We start from the raw sequence: 22629 nt of genomic DNA, 5'->3' as shown, positions 1-22629 counted from the left end.
GGACAGCCAGGGACGAAATGAAGGACCAGTTCAGATACCTGTAGATCAGCGTGGTCCTTATGTTACAGCAGATTTACTGGCTTGGCTAAGGAATTTTTGGTGGATACAGGTGCAATGAATAGCTCTATTTCCCGCTCACTGGTCCCCGGCTCTTCCTGGCCATAATAATGTTTCGGTAGGTTTTTCTGGTCTACCGGTTGTTAGCCCCATCTCCAAGCCTCTTACGCCGACTAGAAGTCCTTTCACTGTGGATTCACCATTTTTGTTGACATCTAATTGCGGAGAAAATTTGATGGGCTTGGATTTATTGAAGTAGTTGTATGCTACCATTTATTATTCTCTGGAAGGTGTTTATATGGCAATGGGCCCCAATGTAACAAGCACTAAACAGTGCCTGTCCAAAGATGCGCCCCTTCCCGTTGAATTTAAGGATGTGCCACACTCGTTGTGGGCAACAGGTGACACGGACGTAGGACTATATCAGATACCCCCTGTCTCGATCAAAGTTAAAGACAATGGTATTTTGCCTTGTATTCCCCAGTATAAAATACCGCAAGCAGGAGAGCGAGCCTTGTTGCAAATAATACAGGATTTGATTAAGTCAGGAGTGGTTGAAGAGACAAAAGCTAATGTGTGTAATATTCCTATTCTTCCTATTCTTAAGATGGCACCTTCAGGTTCCTCTGATGATAATGTTGATGTGTATTGATTTGTGATTGACTTGCGCGAGGTTAACAAGATAGTAGTTCCTCCGTTTCTGGTTGTTCCTGACATTACTGTTCTCTTGACGATGATTCTTTCTAATGCCAAATTCTTTTCTGTTATTGATCTCAAAAAGGCATTCTTTAGCATTCCAATAGACTCAGACAACAGGTACTTGTTCGGTTTTACACTACCTGGTAGGAGCTTTAGATTCTGTTGTGCTCCTCAGGGCTATACTGAGAGCCCTAGTATGTATAGTCAAGCTTTAAAAGCCCAATTGGACTCCCTTACGCTTCCCTCAGGTAATGTATTACTCCAATATGTAGAGGACCTTCTCATTGCTTCTGACACTGAAAAGGATTGCAAAGACAGTACGGTTAAATTATTGCTGCATTTGGCTTGACAGACATAAAAGTGTTCCTTTCCAAATTTCAATATTGTCAACAGGCGGTCACCTACTTAGATCACATACTGTCAAAGGAGGGTAGGCAATTGACCCCCGAACGTATCAGTGCCATTGTTAAAATGCCCTTCCCCAAAACTCAGAGGGAGGTGCGCGCTTTCATTGGGATTACTTCCCATTATCGTCAATGGGCTCCCAACCTACTTTGTATTACTAAAGCCCCTGCTAGCACTAACCACTAAAGATGTGCATGTACCCTTGCCCTGCACGCATGAATGTTAGCAGTCTTTTGAGAAATTAAAAGTTGCGCTTCGCTCTGCTCCTGTGCTTGATACGCCCGATTATATGAAGCTGTTTGTGCTATACGTACACGAAACAGCGGGCTCTGTCTTAACACAGGTCTTTCGAGGTAAGCAACAGCTGTGTGCTTATTTTTCTGCTATCTTGGACCCCGTCGCAAGAGCCCTCCCGAGCGGTCTGACCGCTGCTGTGGCTCTCTATAAGACAGTCGGCTGTGCTCGTACTTGATACTGACCTCGCAGTTATGGTACCCCATGCTGTGGATACTCTTTTGAATAAGACCGAGACGCAGCACCTCACCAGTGCGCGTCTGCCCGGGTTTGAGCTAACTCTTTTTGCACCACATGTTACGATCAAAAGGCACTCTGAACAACGCCACGTTACTACCCCTCCCTTCTGAGAGTGAGGAAATTGACATACAGGATTGTATTGTTCGAACAGAGAAAGAGACGAAGGGATGGGTACACCTGCTGATGTTCCCTTATCGGACCCCCAAGGGGAACTATATGTTGATGGCTCTTGTTTCAAGTTCATAATCAACTGGTAGGGAGGAGGAATAAGAGTCCATTCTTTTCCCCGAATCAGTATATCAAGCAATCAAAATTGGGAATGGACACTTGTAACTACGTGAACCTAGGTTAAATTGAATCACCCTCATAAACGCTATGTTATGTTGGGTGTCCAAAAGTGCTGTATGCCTACCTCATCCTGAGGCAACCTCTGGTTCGTGTAGTAGTGTCCAGAGAGGTGAAGGGCCCCCAAAAAACAGGAGTAAGTGAAGGTGATTATTAAAAAAAAATAAACACCAACAGAGTTTTACTATAAAAAGGTGAGATTTCGTTATTAAAAATAGTGGGTATAACTTGGGATCGTGTTACTTGATCTTGTTATACTAAATCATCAGCAACGTCGACATGTTTCTACTCCTTCTGTGCCCAGCCGGGTCTACGGAGCATTCGTCAGGACAGACAAAACATACAGAACATTCATTTACTTACACTACTTGTGTAGTAATCGATGGTGTTAGTCTTAACACACAGTTTCTAATTTGTTCTAGTTTCCTGCAGTAGAGACAAAAGAAACACAGAAAAACATAACATACAAATGTGGAGGTACTAGACCAGCACTTTTGAGAAAACTCCTATTTGGAATAATTTATATTTGTGTATTTATTGTACACTATATCTGAAAGTGTGGTTCCATATTGGACCATCGCGGCTATTGCTACATGGTACTGCGAAATCTGTGCACAATGAAAAAATATACCAGATATTCTCACCATGGTCAATTAGTGACCTCGAGTGGCTATGCGTATGGTGAAAAAGAGGTTGCAATCCTAGTAGTGTCTCTAGTCCCGTTGTTAATGGAGCGGGGAAGTTGTTAGTGTATCAGAAGCATATCATTTCGGAGCATTGTCTTAATCGAAGTAATTATTGTTTAAATATATCTTAAGTCTAACGGTGATTTACGTTATTAGAAGACCCAATTGATACAAAAGGCAGACTATGAGTGGTAAATTGCCCTATTTTATGAGCGTGTTTGCCTTTCTTTATATAACTGCCTGTTCAAATACGGTGAAATAAATTAATGACATGTCGAAAAGCTGTAGAAATTCTTTCCCTAATTTGCCAAGGATTCCAACTTCATCAGGGGGCAAAGGACTCCCTGGTCCGGAGCTGGTGAATGAAAGGACCCGAGTTAAGAGGCATAGTTCTTACCGCTGGAGACCAGCGTAGCTTGCGACAGTTAGAGGACGCCATTCTCACCCGCGTGTGGAACGGTCTCCGCGTCTGGTGCTGACTCTGCCCCTGGACGCCGGAGATCCGTTTCCCGTTCCTTTTTGAGCAGTTACCATAGAAAGAAGACTCTTTTTTTATTATTGGTTCGTGTCCAAAAATCTTTATCCAAGGTTGCTTTAACAGGCAATGCATTCACTCAACAGGTACTCGAAAAATCTATTCGAAAAATGTACTTGTGATTGATAATATCTGTAGCGGATAGGGATTGGGCATAATTATTAGTAACAGCACTCGACTTGCATTTAGTTACATATTCTCAGAAATATACAATTCGGGTTGAGGTTAAACAATTGTTCTACAACGGTGATTTTTAACTTTGGTACCTCTTTTGTTATATTCTCAGTGCTCCGTTTTTGTTACTTATCAAACCACATTTGGGGATTATTTTGGTAAAAAAGTAGGGGAAGAGAAGGTTCTGAATTTAAGCAAATTTATGCCATGGAATATTATCATTTAAACCTGTGACATGTGTTTGAAGGCGGTTGACCCAACTATGTTCTTTTTCAAACAGTACTTTTTCGACGTTGGCTGACTGGTCTGCCAACATTTCCAAAACGGTCCACCTCAAATCTTCGCAATTATGACCTGCTTCAATGAAGTGGGAACATAATTTTGTGGTATTCTTCTTTAGTCTGATATTACTTTTATGTTCTCCAATCCTGGTTTTAATTTTTCGACAGGTCATGCCGATGTACTTCTTTCCGCATGGGCAACAAATCATATACACTACGTGGGTAGAATTACAATTTGTATGCGGTTGTGTCCAATGCAATGAATCTGTTAATTGTAGGTAGGCACAACAAAGTATTGGAAGGTACCCCTGGTCATGTACACAGGGAGGGGAGTAGACAAAAAATAAACAGTAGGTCCCTGTGGGATACTGACTGTGCCAGATTGTATACTTAGTGACTCCTAAATTGAAGAAAGGACTCACATTTTTATGATTGAAATTTACAAATGACGGTGGCTCCTCCGTGCTACAGTAGAAACATGACCGATTGAGAGCAGGTAACAATCATGGCAAATCCTATACACTAATCTGGGATCTCTTCTTAAACAGATGGATAATTGAGAATATTCTATCTTTTTTATGCAAAAAGGTTTAATATCACAAGAAGATAAAAAGTGATAAAAGTTTTCCGGCTGAACTAGAAGTCTCCCTATTTACAATGAACTTCTATGAAAGGTATTTCCTCATAAAATCTGGGATATTTAGTCAATCCCCCCTTTTTCTCTGATTTAAATTAAAAAGGCTTGAAGGAATCAGACATTGTTCCTTAATGTTAAGCATTCCCATGTAAGTCTTTCTATGCATAATAACATGGTCACTAGATTGACCCCCCCTTTTTGAGTCAAATATATAGTGTGCAGAGGAGGGTTAAAAGGTCACCCATACATAGGAGCAGGGTTTCCCTTATAGAGGAGTATGGTATTCCCTATGGAGTAATAAATTAGGGAGCAAACAAGGGATTCAATACAGAGATAAGTCCGAAAGAAATGTTTATAACTATTTATAGATAAATTTGTTTTCCAATACAAGACATCTAAAATATTGTTTTTAAATTTTTAGATAACAAGTCAACTGTCACATGTCCTGATGAAGATGTAACAATTGTAAACAGACACTGAAATGCCGCATTGACTCCTTTCGACTGTTTTTCAGCAGAACATTTTTATTATGAAAATTATTTGATCAAAGCTGTCTTTTAAATATTAGATTGTAACCCTTATAGGGAGGTACCATAATAAATTGTGTTATTTGTTTTTATATCTGTTATATTTGTTTATTGGCTGATGTCTTGGTTTATAATATAAGTAGTGATTTAGACTTAGCTGTTTCCTACACTCCAATACAAACAGGGATCCTAGTTAGACCTTAAACCACCACCACCCCCCCCCCCCCACACAATCTGGCACACAGTCAGTATCCCTGACTATTTTTATAAAAAACAAAAACCACAGGGACCTACTGTTTAATTGTAGGTAGGCATACAGCACTTTTGGACACCCAATGACTATGCCATAACGCATATGTGAGGCGGAGAACCGATATACACCGCACAAATAACATAGCGTTTATGAGGGTGATTCAATTTAACCTACGTTCACGTAGTTACAAGTGTCCATTCCCAATTTTGATTGCTTGCTATACTGATTCGGGGAAAAGAATGGACTCTTATTCCTCCTCCCTACCAGTTGATCACACCTTTGTAACACTGAAGTTAGTAAAGGATAAATGATAATATTCCATGGCATAAATTTGCTTAAAAATTCAGAACATTCTCTTCCCCTACTTTTTCACCAAAATAAACCCCATATGTGGTTTGAAAAGGAACAAAAACGGAGCACTGAGAATATAACAAGAGGTACCAAAGTTAAAAATCACCGTTGTAGAACAATTTAACCTCAACCCGAATTGTATATTTATGATAATATGTAACTAAATGCAAGTCGAGTGCTGTTACTAATAATTATGCCCAATCCCTATACGCTACAGATATCAATCACGAGTACATTTTTCGAATAGATTTTTCGAGTGCCTGTTAAGTGAATGCATTGCCTGTTAAAGCAACTTTGGATAAAGATTTTTGGACACGAACCAATAATAAAAAATAAAAAAAATTTAAAAAAAGAGTCCTCTTTCTATGGTAACTGCTCAAAAAGGAACAGGAAACGGATCTCCGGCGTCCAGGGGCAGAGTCAGCATCAGACGCGGAGACCGTTCCACACGCGGGTGAGAATGGCGTCCTCTAACTATCGCAAGCTACGCTTGTCTCCAGCGGTAAGAACTATGCCTCTCTTGACTTAGGTCCTTTCATTTCACCAGCTCCGGACCAGGGAGTCCTTTGCCCCCTGATGAAGTTGGAATCCTTGGCAAATTAGGTAAAGAAAATTTCTACAGCTTTTCGACATGTCATTAATTTAATTCACCGTATTTGAACAGGCAGTTATATAAAGAAAGGCAAACACGCTCATAAAATAGGGCAATTTACCACGCATAGTCTGCCTTTTGTATCAATTGGGTCTTCTAATAACGTAAATCACCATTAGACTTAAGAAATATTTAAACAATAATTACTTCGATTAAGACAAGGCTCCGAAATGATAATATGCTTCTGATACACTAACAACTTCCCCGCTCCATTAACGGGATGAGAGACTACTAGGATTGCAACCCCTTTTTTCCACCATACGCATAGCCACTCGAGGTCACTAATTGACCATGGTGAGAATATCTGGAATATTTTTTCATTGTGCACAGATTTCGCAGTAACATGTAGCAATAGCCGCGATGGTCCAATATGGAACCACACTTTCAGATACATTGTACAATAAATACACAAATATAAATTATTCCAAATAGGAGTTCTCAAAAGTGTTGGTCTAGTACCCCCACGTTTGTATGTTATGTTTTTCTGTGTTTCTTTTGTCTCTACTGCAGGAAACTAGAACAAATTAGAAACTGCGTGTTAAGACTAACACCATTGATTACTACACAAGTAGTGTAAGTAAATGAATGTTATGTATGTTTTGTCTGTCCTGACGAATGCTCCGTAGACCCGGCTGGGCACAGAAGGAGCAGAAACATGTCGACATTGCTGATGATTTAGTATAACAAGATCAAGTAACACGATCCCAAGTTATACCCACTATTTTTAATAACGAAATCTCACCTTTTTATAGTAAAACTCTGTTGGTGTTTTTTGTTTTTTAATAATCACCTTCACTTACTCCTGTTTTTCGGGGGCCCTTCACCTCTCTGGACACTACTACACGAACCAGAGGTTGCCTCAGGATGAGGTAGGCATACAGCACTTTTGGACACCCAATGACTATGCCATAACGCGTATGTGGGGCGGAGAACCGATATACACCGCACAAATAACATAGCGTTTATGAGGGCGATTCAATTTAACCTACGTTCACATAGTTACAAGTATCCATTCCCAATTTTGATTGCTTGATATACTGATTCGGGGAAAAGAATTGACTCTTATTCCTCCTCCCTACCAGTTGATTATCTTGTTTCAAGTTACCAGATGGCACTACAACGGCTGCATATGCAAATCCAGCACTGTACACAGCAGTTGAGAAGTCACAAGTTCCCTTTCAGTCGGCCCAAGCAGCAGAACTCATTGCCCTTATATGAGCCAGTGAGTGAGGGATTGGCTGTCAATATCTATACTGACAGTCACACATTTGGAGTCGCTCATAATTTTGGATGTCTCAGGCCAGAGAGGGGATTTCTTACTTCCCATGGGGTGAAGACACAACATGGCACACTTATACATAGGCTTTTTTTCGGCTTTGACACTCCCCAAGAAATTAGCGATGGTAAAGTGCAGCGCCCACAAGGCAATTACTGACAATGTGGGAAAAGGGAATGCATTCGCAGATCAGACAGCTAAGGAGACCGCCCGAAAGAAGATGAAAAATATGTTTGTAGGAGGTCTTGCTAGGTGGGTGCCCGAGGTTACCATGTTTGAGGATACACTGGAAAGTGTCAAGGAGATACAGAGTGGGGCAACTATTGAGGAATTAGCAATATGGCAGCACAGCACATTTGGATGAAGGTGGGTGTTAGACTGATAAGTCAGGAAAACAGAGATGGGTGCTGCCAAATGCATATGTTCTCCCCGTAGTCACCATGGTGCACGAGCCAGCTCATATCAGTGCTAAAGATATTTGTAAGTTAGACCCTGTATGGCAAAATGATAGCATCCAGAAGACAGCCGCCCATTTGGTCAAATATTGTATGGTGTGTATGATGCACAATCCTGAAAAGGGTACCCCTACGCCACCTGGCAATTCTGCACACCCTCCTTTTCCTTTTGAGGTCCTCCAATAAGATTACGAAGAGATGGATCGAGTCAACAATTTGAAATATGTGATGGTGGTTGTTTGTGCGTTCAGTAAATGGGTTGAGGCTTACCCCACGAAAGAAAACACAGCAATAGTCACTGCAAAAGTACTCCTGAAGGAGTTTTTTCCTCGCTTCGGCTTGCCCCGTTTGATTTGGAGTGACAATGGAAGTTACTTCGATGCTAAAATGATCCAGTTGGTGTGTGAGGGGCTAAATATCAAACAGAAATTTCAATGCTGCAAATCACCCCAAGTCAGCAGGTTTGGTTGAGAAGTAAAATGGTACTCTCAAAATGAAATTGGCAAAGATTGAGGGGAGCACAGGGTTGCAGTGGCCAAATGCTTTACCTTTAGCCCTTTTGTCTACAAGAACGACAGCCTATTCTAGGAGAGGATTGTCACCCCACGAGGTCGTGTTTGGGCGCCCAGCGAACGGTTGGGGTGTCCCACGACCTCTCCGATTTTCTGAAATTGAATATCCTTTGCAGGTGGACTATTTGTATAAGTTAACTAAAAGTCTGCATTCTATTCACCAACAGATCCAGGAATGCCTCCCACCAGTACCGGAGGGGACAGGCCACGACATCCCGCCTTGGAACTTTGTCTTGGTGCGCAATTTCCAGAGGAAGAGGAGTCTGGAGCCGAGGTGGAAGGGGCCAGTCCAGGTGCTCCTCTCCACCCATAGCGCTGTGAAGTTCGCTGGCCGAAAAAACTCGAGTCATTGCCAGCAGTGCCGCAAAGTGCCTCTACCCTTACCCTACGATCAGTGGGTCCGTGAGGGCATCGGGGACTCAGAGTGTGAGAGAGTCCTGCGGTTCATCCCCTATTTGGATGCCCAACTCACGTGGACCCAAACAGAGGCCGAGAATGACGAGGTCCTAAATGCAGCACTGCACCCGGAGCTTAAGGCAATTCCAGACTCATCTTAGACTAGCCCCTCTGTGTGGGACTCCCTTTTTCCTGACCCCTCTGTGCCTAGAGCAGTTAGGTACAATTTGCGTCCGACAGAGGAACAGTGCACTAAAGGAAATGTCAGATTAGCAGGGATGGACTCGACAAGTAAGGTAACAGTAGCGTAGGGAGAGGAGAGATTGGTGCATTGTTCGGACACTGGAAAGGACAGCTTGAACGTGCTCCCCTGGAGAGGGGTACTTTATCCTGTACGACTTGGGATTTCATCAATAGCTAGGATCTAATAGCTCCACCGCCAGTGCTTAATAGCACCAATGTTGATGAACAATAGGAGTCTACCAGTGAGGCTCAGACGGACACTTTTTATCAGTTCCATTGCATTTCCTTTCCATGGATTATAATGTATTCGTTTGGCCAATCCATTACTCAGGAGGAGCAGCCATTTGCAGCACCGCATTTAGAGCGGGATGAGTCTAGTTGGTCCATGAAGAGTAAAATAGTTTTTGTAGTGATTGTTGCGATTTTCTTAACAGCACTTGGAGGAGCATGGTTCCTGGAGGAGAAATACCCAGTATATTCCCTGGTTGGAACAACACCTGTACCCCCCCCCCCAAATACATTTGTTACTTTGGCCCTTCACAAAGGGGAATATTGCTAAACATATGTAGACAATGTTTTTCTTACAAATGTTGCATCAGGCCTGTGATACGTTTAATGCTACTAATTGCTGGATCGGTGGCTTACTTCCCTCAGTTACACATAAGAGTGATATTCTGTTATTGATGCCATTATCCTATATGGGAAGTTGTGAAGGGTGGTTTGAACTGTTTACCATGGTGCATGATCACTTTTATTCTTCCGCTATGAATATGACATCTGCTGATTCTCGCACAGTGGTAGAATATATACCTTTCCACAAAGGGTTTAATTCCACAGGGTCCGGAGGACAAGGAACCCCGGGTACATTGTTCTCATCAGCTTGTATGAATATAAATGAGAAGGTAAAGAACAAAACATGGCTTCGAAATGAAATGTTGGACTTTCAAGGGTTCAATGCCACTGAATATTTCCGATCATTTCAGATAAGTCATATTAATAAGGAAGAGGCGATGCCAGTGTCAGTAGTCATCTCAACAGCTGGATTCTGTGTGCAGGGAATAGGGAGGGTAAAAGTAGGAGAGAGCAATTGCAATGCCACCTATACATGGAGTACGACTAGTAGCCCGCCTTTGCTCCCACCACATAATGTTGATTTTGTTTGTGGGTCTCAAGCTTATATTTGGCTTCCTAGGGGATGGCAAGGTACATGTAACCTCTTTCTTCCTTCCCCCAGTGTCTATAGCACCATCCAATTACCAGAAGGACCATCAATTGCAGCGTAAGAGTACATTCCTGTCCCCAATCAGAAGGGTTATTGATACAGAAGATATAGATCAGACAGACACCACTTTGCAGCAGTTTACAGTTGCCATGAAGGGTATTATAACCCTTTTGGGTTATATGTCCAAAAGCCTTAACATTTGTCAGCTCACAAGAGTTGTAGAAGGGGTCATTAATACAACAGCTGGAATTTTGACAAATATTACAGCTGAGCTCCAGGCTACGAGGCTTGTTGACTTACAAAACAGGATGGTATTAAGACGTCCTCCTTGCTGATCAGGGAGGGGCCTGTTGCGTCATTGGCAGTAGCTGTTGTGTATACATCCCAGACCACGCCCCTAATGTATACTCTGCCATCCAGAAGTTGCACAGGCTCATATCCGACATCCACCAAGAGAATGGAACTTGGATTCTCTCTGGATGGTTCTGGGGCCTGTTCGCGTCCTGAGGTTGGAAGTTTCTTATTTTCTTACCCGTAGTTGCTGGTATAATTTTCACCTGTTGCCTGTCCATACATTGTCTCCCTGCTTGCTGTGTTCATTGTGTAAAGACTCTAACGACCAAACAGACGGTTCCAGGACTTGATACTAAGACAATGGCCATGATGATGCAGGATATACAATATCTCATGTCGATAGATTAAGGCATTTTTGAATATTGATAACGCACCTATTGGCTTGTAATTGGTGGCCCTTTTGTTATGTAGGGAGTCATTTGCTTTTAGATAGTAGCAAAATGTGTTAGTGAATGCTAAAAGGCTGGTCTGTTGTACTAAAAACAAAATGCTTTTGCAGAATACTCCATGCACTGTACGATTTAAGTTAGCATTTGCTGCGCCATTTTGTATTAACACCCATTTTGAGCAATGATCGAAACTAACTTCTGTCTCATTTTGTGTCTGCCTCAGTGAAAAGCAGCTGCCAATGTATTCGCCGTGGTGTATTTCTCCAAGGTTGAGTTTTGCTGTGCTAATGAATAGACATTCTTGTTATTGCATACCTTTCTGACTAGATAGGCCTCCTCCCACCCCTCAGAGTGGCGAGAGCAGGCAAAGTAACCTGACTGCAAGATAATGTGTGCCCGGTCCCAGGAATGCAACCCATCCTTCAGTATTTCCTTTGTTCACCAGCTACTAACTGGAAAATTCCAGTCTGGTTGTGTCTTTAGGAGTATTGGAAATGTACTTAATGCATTGCAGGTGGACAAAAGTCAGTCCCTCTGCAGCAATCTAAGGATGCTGGTCAGACCGTACTCCACTCGAGTGTACTTTCAATAAATGTCTTTGGTTTGTCTTCTCTACTGTCTGACCGACTCTTCATTTGTATGGAAGGCTGATAGGTTCTTGTGAGTTACCAGAGTGACCCTAAACAGGCCGCTTACTTCAGTGGTTAGGGTATGCTGTGGCACACAATTTCTGAACCATGGGAAATACAGAGGTACCCGGCAAGGATACCTATTTCCCAAAGTTTTGTTCGTACTGGCCATACAGCCCTTAGCGTGTAAACGGAGGGAAAAGGCTTGAGAATGGGTATTATGTCAGCCAGGGAGATCTATATGGTCTCACTATAAGCAGATGATACACTGCTCTATTTGCATGACTGACAGAATAGCCTGTGAAAGATCATGTGTGCTTTGGTTCCGGGTGAATTGAGGGGAGTCACGTTTGTTCCTGGTCTCCCCGGGAGGGGACGAATGGACCCCAAAAAGGGACTAACCCCCAGCTGGGTTGGGATCGTGATAGCTTTCGCTAACTCAGAGTGGCGATGGATCATACTAAGGAACGATTGATTGCCGGAAACATGTAAAAGCGGCCTGCAGAATTAGATCGGTACTGCTTTCCTGGACCAGACTCCCCCTTTCACCTATGGGGCGAGTACCCATTATGAATATAATATTGCCACGTCCCGAATATTTAATTATGGCATTAACCGTCATTTTAAAGAAATCCTTCTTCAAAGAGCTGGCGAGCCTCCTAGTCAATCTGATATGGCAAACAAAAGAAAAAGCTGGGCATTTGCTAAGATGACGTGCTCCCTAATAACTAAGTTATGGGCACACCTAACTTTGAAGCAATTATTACGCTTCCCATCTGATATGGAACAGGCAGTTGCTATAGGAGGCCACTCCCGACGAGGCATTTGATATAAACATTGCCCCAAGGTCATGAGGGATAACAGGACTGCTGCTAGGCACATGCAGGGATGCACATATTGATCTTAGAGTGGTACAGGTAGCTCAACACTGCTGGCAAAACTTTAAGATGAAAATGGGCGGAGGCACATTATACTCCACGAATCAGCAGTGAGGATCCACGGACGGCCGTGGCAAGAGGCGCGGATATCTACGATGAGAGACGTTTAGGCTGACAGATGGCGACGTTGAAGGACGAGAATGGGCTTGCTAAAGGAGAGTTCATTTTTTTTTTTATATGTTTTATTGAGGACATAGCATAAGAATATCACATATTACAACCATTCAAGTTAGACAGTCTGAGGTTATATCATACTAGGCACCATAACAATGATATACAACATCAATATTACATAGTGTAATAGTCTCATGTCCTAGATATCAGTGCTGGAAGTAAGGAATCATAAGTGCAATACAACAACTCCTCATTTTTTTCAATATGAGCTCATGCTCATTATCTCCATTGAGTGTTGTGCCAGTTATAACCAGGCTGATGTTTCCATCCGGTCTGATTCTCAACAACTATTGTTTATTTATACCTCTATACGCGATGCGCTAACGTGTCCGGTAATGAAACAGCGGTGGCTGCATTCCCAACTATAGCAGGAGTGTGGCATTATATAGGTACTCCTATAGAAAGGCATCTCGGGCCGTCCACGCCACATGTTTTGTTATAGATGCGACTTGTAAAGCCAGTGTGTGGGATGTCCCCGTGACCTCTGTCTCGTGTGCCAATAGTCACCGCTAGTGACATCTCGCATCTGTCTTAATGTTCGTCCACCGGGGTAGCCATGGCGTCCTGATGTCAATTCTTTACTTATCGTCCAACTGGGGTAACTTGGGAAGAGGATCAGGAATAGGAACTGGGCAAACGGGAAGGGGAAGTATGGCATAGAAGGAAACTCGGGTGAGGCTCCCTGTCATGTTGGAGAACAAGTAAGTCAAAAGGGAAAAAAAAAAAAAGGGTCCTGAAAGAGGGGAGGGAAAGTGCGAGGGGGATATGCTATCGAGACATGTCTGGTGGGGTGTGAGGGTGAGTGTTGTGTCTGTGTGTCACGGTGTGGGCGGAATCGTGCAGCCGTACGGGCTGATACTTAGCAACCAGGGAGGGCGGCTCACTCCGGGGCAGGAGCAGAGCGCGGTGGCTCCGCTGGGCGGTGCATCCGGGGGGGGCTCTTTCAGCCCAGGATGGCAGCGAAGGGCAGTCAGCAGTCGCGTCATGAATGCAGCACACCTGTGCTCTTCCCGGTCGCATCATGCATTCCGGCCCTCTGTCTCCATGGCGTTGCTATCATGGGAGGACCGGCAGGGGTGGGCGGTGTTTGAGCGCTGTCTTGGTCGGTGTATGCCTGGTGGAAAGTCTGCAGGATATCTCCCCACAGCTGCGCTATAGGTATGGCTCGCAGGCCTGCTGTTTCCTCTCTACGCAAGGTCACCTCCTCCGCCCAGTTGTGAAAAGAGGTGTACCAATGTCGGGGTTGTGGTGGATCAGTGTGTTTCCAACGCTTGGTGATTAGTCGCTTGGCGGTGATAAGGCCTAGGTCCCAGAACCTTGAGTGGACTTTGTTGTGCTTCGTTCTCCTAAATAACCCAAGTAAACAGGCCTCCCACGTGTGAGGTAGTTCCGCTCCGGCCCCCTCGGTCAGTAGTGTCGTCACTGCCAGCCAATAAGCGTGCAATCTGGGGCAGGTCCAGAGCATGTGGAGTATATCCGCGCCTACCAGGGAGCAACGTGGGCATTCCTATGTCTCAGTATCAAAGTATTTGTTTATTCTGTCCGGCGACAGATATGCTCTATGTACAATGTAGAGCTGAATGACCTTGAACCAGAAGTTACGGGGGATGTCACTTGGTCCCTCCAGGATCCTCTCCCATTCCTTGTCTGACCAGTTCCTACCTCTATCTGTCGTCCATTTCTCTCGCAATGACTGAAGGCTACAAACAGTGTGCGTCAACAGTGCTTGTGTTAACTAGTGTATCACATGTGTCCCGCCTCCCATGATGTGTAAGTATTGTATTAGGAGGTGAGTCTGCGGTTCTTCCGTCATGTCTCCCCACGTCGCCGTGCAGGTGCGTACTATGGAGGCATGTAACAAGAACTGTCCTGCTGGTATGCCTGTATCCGCCCGTAGCCCATCAAATGTAAATAGGGCGCCATCTGCATATAAGTGAGTCATCGTTTCGATCTCTGCCTGCACCCAGTGCTCCATCATGGGTACCGATACTGTCCCTCTACTGCTGGGGGTTCCCAATAGTGGAAGGGCGGGGGCATAAGGTGTTACCGCTCGCGTGAGCCACAAGCATCGCTTATAACATTGATACGCAACAGCTAAATGCAGATGTGTCGGGCGAGGGGCCCTGGTCAGGGGGTGTAACAGCGCGAGAGCTTGCGTGTGTGTCAGGGCCGGGCCAATGGAGGACATGTCCTCCAGATTTCTTCTGGCTAGCCGCCGACCACCCTTTGCAACTGCACGGCTAGGTAATAAAGCTCCTGGTCAGGGACCGCCAAGCCCCCCGCTTTGGTAGGGGGCATAGAGCTATCGCAATGCCACTCTGGGCCGTCCTGCGTTCCAGATGAGCCCCCGTGTCATAGCTTCCAGCTCCCGGAAAATGCGGTTGGGTACATATATCGGTAGATTGGAATAATAGTATAGGAGTCAGGGTAACACGATCATCTTTGTTAGGGTTACCCGACTTGGTACATTCAAGGGGAGTGTTCTCCAAAAGGCCATCTGAGCCCTTAGGGAAGAAATGGCCCTAACCAGGTGCCCTCCAGTATATCTTCCGGGGTATGGTAAAGGTGTATCCCGAGGTAGCGGAACGTGGTGACGTGCCAGGTCAGCCGCTCCCCGCCGAGTCGTATCTCACAGTCCTGCATGTCAGGATTGAAGGGATACACACCGGATTTGCTCCAGTTGACTGTAAGTCCCGAAAGGGCTGCAAAGTCTTGCAACGTGTCTGCGAGTCCCTGAGGCAACTGTGTGAGATCATTTATATAGAGCAGCAAGTCATCTGCGTACAATGAAATGGTATGGGTCCCGGCCGCTAATGGGATACCCCATGTGTCACCTCGACTTCTCAGTAGCGCCACCAGTGGTTCCATCGCTAGGGAGAAAAGCAATGGCGACAGTGGGCAGCCCTGTCGCGTGCCCCTTTGTACTCTTACGGCTGCGGACAACAAACCTCCGGTGCGTACACGAACCGTCGGCGCCTGGTATAGCAAACTAACCATGTCTGTAAAGCCTTCTCCTAATCCGAACTTCAGCATCACCTCCCTAAGATAAGGCCATTCCACGGAGTTGAAGGCCTTCTGCAGGTCAAGCACCAAGCACCCCGATGTCAGCCAATGGGTTGTGGCGTATGCCTGAACCCTAAATAACCGGCGAATGTTATAAGAAGTGCTGCGTGTGGCCACAAAACCATTTTGGTCCGTGTGTACCAGAGTCGGTGTGAGAGGGGCCAATCTCTGCGCCAGGGTAGACGCTAAAATTTTATAATCGGTATTGAGGAGAGCAAGGGGCCGATATGACCCCATCTTCTTTCCATCCCTGCCAGGTTTAAAGAGGGAGATCAAGGTAGCCTCGTTAAGAGTGGGTGGGAGTGATGAGTCATCTATCGCCGTCGTGTACATCCTGATCAATTCCGGGATGAGCAGAGCTGAGAATGCATTAGAAAACTCCGCTGGTAGACCATCCAGGCCTGGGGATATACCATTGGAGAGTGCAGCTATGACCTCTCAGAGCTAGTCTGCCGTGACAGGCATTGCCAATTCCGTACGTTGTGCATCGCTCAACGTCGGTAATTGTATGGCCGCCAAGTAGTCTACAATGTCGTGGATAGGGGCCTGTAAGTAGGAACAATATAGCGTGCGATAATGGGTGGTAAAGGCGTCATGGATTTCATGCTGTGCATAAAGCATGTCTCCCTCATCCGTCTGTATTGCCGTCACCGGGCGTGTCCGATCTTCTCTGCTAATTAGCCAGGTTAATAGTTTGCCCGGCTTGTCTCCCCTGTGGTGCGTGCGTGCCGAATGAGCCGCATAGTTAAGGCATCGTAGCCTCTCTAGTAACTGCTCATGTTCTTCCCTGAATTCATGCGGGTCACCTTCCCCTCCCTCGGCTGCAGCTTGCTCCCTTCGCAATAGTTCCGTCTCCATCTTTGTTAAGTCTCTCTCCAACTGCCTCGAGAGATTTACCTGTGTGCCCAGGCAGTGCCCCCGAATCACTACCTTGAATGCATCCCACTCCACCTGGGGGGTGGATGCCGTGCCCGTGTTGTCCTCAAAGTAATGCCCTATCTGTGCGGACAGGGAGTTCCGAAACGGGGCGTCTAACAGTAGGTCTAGTTGCAATATCCAGGTGGGAATGGGTGAACGTGCGCGTGTCCACGCAAAGCTTAGGATGTGTGGATTGTGGTCCGAATCAGTGCGACTCATGTAATGTGCATCTGTTACCTGCGGTAGCAAGTCGGCCGTAAGCATGAACCTGTCTAGTCGCACATGTAGGTCGTGTGCGCTCGAATAGAAGGAATATATGCGGGTGTCAGGGTGTCTACTACGCCAAACGTCATGTAGCTCCCATTGGGTCGCCCAGGAATTGAATGCTTTCATGGCCCCTATTATGGGGGCCCCCGGGAGAGGTGGGAATGAGCGGTCCAGCGTGGTGTCTAATATGCAATTATAGTCTCCACCTAAGATCCAAGGGAGACCATGCCATGGGGAAAGGACCTCAGATAGGTCCGCGAGAAACCTCTGTTCTACATTGGGAGCATATATTGATGCCAACACAATGGGGTGCCCGTCTAATCTGCCCTGTATTATCACCAAGCGTCCCTCTCGGTCTACGTGGGAATGGTCTACTTCAAAGGGGGGTCCCAGGCCGGATTCATATGAGCGCTCCTCTGGCGTACGAGGAGTAACCTGTGGCATAGAGTTGCCCCCGCCATCTGCGCCTCAGCATGTGTGCCTCAGTGTCATTCAAGTGGGTCTCCTGCAGGAACGCTATTTGGACTTAAGGTCTTTTCAGGTATGCGTATATCTGATACCTTCGAGAGGGTGTGTGCATGCCTCGCACGTTCCACGTGTATATCTTGGACTCTGTCATTAAAGTAGTCTAAGTGTCTCCTGCTATGCCTGCTAATCGAGCGCGCCGACCCCACCTCCAAAGCATTCCGCCTCCCACCTCTGAAACACAAACACAATCACCTGTTTTAGGGAAATAAAGGTACAGCATGTCTCTAATAAGCGTATTTATATCAGTGGAACTTGGGGAACAAATACAGGATAGAATACCAAAAGAGCGGCTGCCAAACGTGCAGCTGTCCAAACACTCAAGTAAGATAACCAACATTCAAGTCTAGGGGGGTTGCTTTTCGCTTAGCAGATCAAGAAGTTCAGCATCAGGCAGCAGACGTGAGTGAACAGTTCCCCCCCGGGGAGGCAATTGTCATGACAGAAGGCCGTGCGTTGGGCCAGGTAGGTGTTAGTAGGATGTAAGTATTCCGCGGCACCTCAACCCCGGTGTATGTCAGTCCCCCACGCGAGGGACCGGAGTCCAGGCGGCACCCGGCACTCTAAGCGGGGTAGCAAGACAGGCCCCATCGTTTACCAATGTCACTGCAGCCGGCCGCCAGCTCATCCGCCCTTCATTATATGATCAGGGGTGGTACTCACTGTGTCTCTCTGTTGGTAACGGACTCCCCCTGCATGGAAATCGCGGCACGGGGTCCCCATGTCCGGAGGCCGCCAGTTTCTAGTGGTCAGGTGTCTCGTTCAATGATCAGCGTCCGGCCTAGCAGCGGGGGAGGGAGCGAGTGGGAGTAGACAGGAGGGAGGTAGTAGTGTACTGGTTCCTCAGCCAAACAGGTCCACCGTCTGGGGTGTGATGTCCGGAAGATCCGATGATTGCTGAGAGTCCGGTATCCCATATATTGCCTCATCCTCGCTTTGCACGGCACCGGGGTCTGTCTCCAGGGGACACCGCGCGGCCTGTGAGCCGCTGATCTCCGCAACCACTCTAAGCGCATCAGATTGCTCCCGGTGCATCTCTTCCTCCGGCGGGCCAACGCCCGGCCGCACGCGGTTCTCAAGCGCCAGTTGTGATTTGTTTCTGCGCCTCCGTCTGGGGCCCCTGTTGCATCTCGGGTGGAAGGCGTCTGTCTCGGCGGTGTTTTATCTGTGCCGCTGTCCAGCCAAGACTCCACCTCTTCAGGATTGGAAAAGAAATGTGTTTTGTCCTGTGCCACCACTCTGAGTTGAGCTGGGAATAGAAGGGAGTATTTGAGTCCCAATTGGCACAGGCGTCGTTTCACCGCCAGGAAGGAGTGCCTCTGGCGCTGTACCTGAATCGTGTAGTCCGGGAAGAACAGGACATGGGCGTTATCAATTTGGACGTTGTGGAGTTTACGCGTTTCCCTCAGTATTGAGTCTCGATCCCTAAAGTTCAGCATACGGATCAGCAGCGGGTGGGGATTCGAACCCGTCGGGAGAGGCCGTGTCTTGACACGGTGTGCTCGCTCTATCACGAAGTGGGGCGACAATGTCCCCTCCGGCAGCAGGGCACGCAGCCAGTTTTCCACAGTTGCCGTGGGGTCCCTCCCCTCCCATTTCTCCGGTACTCCCACTACCCATATGTTGTTGCGTCTCGCCCGTCCTTCCGCGTCCTCCGCTCGGTCCTCCAGGAACTCGACCCTATTGAGAAGGTCTCTCACTTGTTTCTCAGACTGAGTGACTCGAGGCTCTATATCCGACACAGAGGTCTCCAAGGCAGAGGTGCGGTCTGCGAGCTTCCTGTGGTCGGCTCGGAGGTGTGTGAGGTCAATGGCGACCCAGTATATTTTCGCTTCCAGTGATGTGCATGTGGACAATAGAGACTCCTCTATTCTTTCCATCGCTGCCAATACAGTGTCCAGCTTGGCCGACACTAGGTCAGCTTCCCCTTGCTTCAAGGGCTTGCTCATCCTGTCTCTGGATTGCGCCCCTCCCGTTCCGCCCGTGCCCATGCGTGTTTGAACTCCTCCAGACATGGGCAGGCGGGTGAGTCTCCTCGGTGCAGTTGTATAGGGCTGACGCCCCGAGATTTGTCCAGTGAGGGCTGTTCGCCTTGACCTCCGTGAATTCCAATCCTCAGTAAACACTCAATTGCAGCAGTGGTGGCGGTGCGCCGGCAGCCGGCTCCACAGCGCCATCCGTGTAGGGCCCCAGGTTGTTGCTCTGATTCAGGGCTGGCTGCCGCTCCCGGCGGCGAGCGCGCCTCGGGGAGGCCTGTATCCCGGCTCTGGTGCAAGTCCCAGCGGCAGCACCGACGCTCTAGTGTTCCACTCTGCCTACGGCGGGACGTCCTCCGGGCCCGCAGTGTCTGTCCGAGGCCACTCTCCAGGGGTCACCGCCGCAGCCCACCTAGGGGGGGGATCCCCCAACAACCAGCTGGTCTCACTTTGGACCCGGAGTGGGCACTACCACCCGACAGTGGGCCTCGTAATTCCTCGCCCCAGCCCGCTCCAAGATGGCGCCTCAGGTAGCCTCCAGCTCCGTGGCGCCCCGGCGCCAGGGCCGCAAGCCCCAATGTCCACTGTGTCTTTATGTTTTAGGCAGGGTCTGGCCGGGTAGTGGCCCCCTCGGGCCAGGGTCTCCTCACCAGCTCATATCTGCGTCCCCCAAATGCCGCGCACCAAACTCAGGCAGTAGATGTCCCCACAGCCGGGCGTCTTACAGGCCAAGGTGCGGCGCTTGGGACCAACACCCGGAGCTTCTTCTCACTAGCAGGCGTGATCCTTCCCAACCTGCGCGCACCTCTGTCCGCAGGTCCCCCGCTCGGCACCGGCACCGAATCCAGGGGGCGCCGTGTCCGCCTTCCGAAGTCTTCCTCCACAGGGCCTGCACTTCCGGCGCAAGCCACGGCCTCTCGTAGGGGCGCCTCACCGGCTCGGCTTGCAGGCTCCCAGCTCGCCTCCGGACAGATTTCCCGCTGCAGTTCGGCGGGTTCTAGCAGCGCCGCACTCGGCTAAAAGGGAGGTCGTAGGTTCTTTTATCAGCCTCTGAATTTGTGGCCCACTGGTGCGGGCAAAAGCAGGATAATTGCCCCGGGAAGGGGAGCTCACGCCGGAGCTCTACACTCGCCAGTCTTGCTGCATCACGCGCTTAGCCACGCCCCCCCCCTTGCTAAAGGAGAGTTCATGGCACATGCGGCGTCGAGAGCAGTTCAGCGCACAAGGAATAATTAAGATGTTGAGCTAGACAGGTCAATGCTGTTAGATCAAATACTAACAATGGGGGGGTTACAGTCACAATATTATCATATTGCACCGGACTCTGGTGCCAGTCTTCTACACAGATACCTTCCAGGTAAAGATCAAATAGGAAGGAGAACTGGAAAGGGACATGTTCAAGATGAAATGGACAGACGCCAGACAATACCCCAAAATAGTTACCAGAAACCAAAAGTTTAAGTTGACACAGATAACTAAATACACCAAACATGTCTCTCAACACAGAGTAGCTCAGATATTTCTGGGAGCATAACACCTAAGCCGTAGGTGCAGACAGCCCCAGGCGGACTTCTATCATATGGTCTGGACCTGAGGGCAGTTCACTCAAGCTGGGAGATGGTGGTCAAAATGATGGGGGAAATAAGGGGGAGGCTATTTGAAAGGTTATATTGACTCAGCTACTATCAATGATAAGTATTGAATTGTAAATGATGCTGTGTTCGAGTGACTACTGATGAAAGCAATAAAGAGCAATTTGAAATTGGAAAAAAAAGTGCAAGCCCCTACATTACAAGACGGTATGACATCATGTATTTAGCTAAAGTGCATACAATGAGGATGGAGGAGGAAGTGTGCATGAGTACCTACATAAGTGGTTGAATGATTTAACAAATGCAGATTGTGTATGTGTGTTAGCGCACAACTAAGTGTGTGATTAAGGAACAATAGGCCAGATGTATGAAGCCATTAAGCATTTCTTAATGGGCCGACTCGCTATTTCGGCTCGTTAAGAAATGCTAAATGCCCTTTTCCTATGTACAAAGGCCAAATTGAAGTCATGATTTACGATTTCTACCAGTCGAAATCGCAAATTGAGACCGGGATTAAGGAAATCGCAAACAGGGATGGCCTATTTGCGATTTCCAAAGCACCTGTATAAAGCACTTCCTAAATGCGAATTGGGCATTTGGGAACCGCAATTACCATCGACTTGAAGTCGATGGTAACCATGTGTTAATTTTTTTTTAAAATGCATTTAAAATGCATTTTTCTAATGTGACATGAAGCGCACATATGCCCCTAGGGCATATGTGCACTTTTACATGCTCTAGGAAATTTGGGGTGCCTCCAGGGGGCCTTAAGCCCAGAGACACCCTTGGCTTTGCGTTCCTTAATTTGCAATTTCCTATTAGTAAATCGCAAATTAGGAAAAGCAAAGATTTCTTATTTTGCCCATAGGCGGTAATGTAATGGCATTTCCAATTTGCAGTTCCCTAAAAGCAATTCCTACTCTGTAGGAAAAGCTTATAGGGAATCATAAATTTGGTACATATCATTTCGCATTTCCTAAATAGCGATTCCTATGGAGTCACTTTTTAAGAAAGGCAAAATTTGAATTTCGTACATGTGACTCCCATGTGTGTTTTGTCTACATAAGCACACTTGCATATGGAATATTTACAGATTTTAAAATCAGCTGAAACTTGTTCATTACATTGGTACCATTTTGTTATGTCTTAGGCATGCATCATACATCAGAGAAAGGACAATAAACTCATTAAATAACTTCAGGAAAATCTTTCAGATACTCAGAGACATTACAAACAGGACATGTGACAGCACTGAGACATTCAGCTATCCTCACCAGCAGTAAACTCTGAGGGCAAGTATCCATGGCGAAGCTGCTGCCAACCGTCACCCCCTTTGGGGAGGTCCATATTGCAGGCAATTTCAAGAATGGTCATTCCAAGGCTGCAGGAGAAGAATGGACAAGTAACCAAATTAAGAAAGCTAATGCAACCTTTGTATCAATGATTGCATGTACAAGCTAGGACAGACAATGAAAGACTAATAGTTGCCTAGCATGAGCCCCTT

The 22629-nt window shown here is 46.7% G+C and overlaps 1 protein-coding gene across 1 annotated transcript in view; it reads right to left on the bottom strand.

Moving 5' to 3' along the window:
- Nucleotides 1-22629, bottom strand: part of PKMYT1 (protein kinase, membrane associated tyrosine/threonine 1) — a 387797-nt gene that overhangs the window by 229696 nt on the left and 135472 nt on the right. The window contains exon 4 of the mRNA XM_086931706.1: nucleotides 22400-22506. Coding sequence (XP_086787832.1) covers nucleotides 22400-22506 — 107 coding nt within the window. The remainder of the gene's footprint in view (nucleotides 1-22399; nucleotides 22507-22629) is intronic.

Source organism: Lissotriton vulgaris, chromosome 7 (genome assembly GCF_964263255.1).
Source record: "Lissotriton vulgaris chromosome 7, aLisVul1.2, whole genome shotgun sequence".
In the NCBI taxonomy this organism is placed as follows: domain Eukaryota; kingdom Metazoa; phylum Chordata; class Amphibia; order Caudata; family Salamandridae; genus Lissotriton; species Lissotriton vulgaris.
The sequence above is the reverse complement of the archived record's forward strand: the minus strand, read 5'-3'. Positions and strand labels throughout refer to the sequence as shown.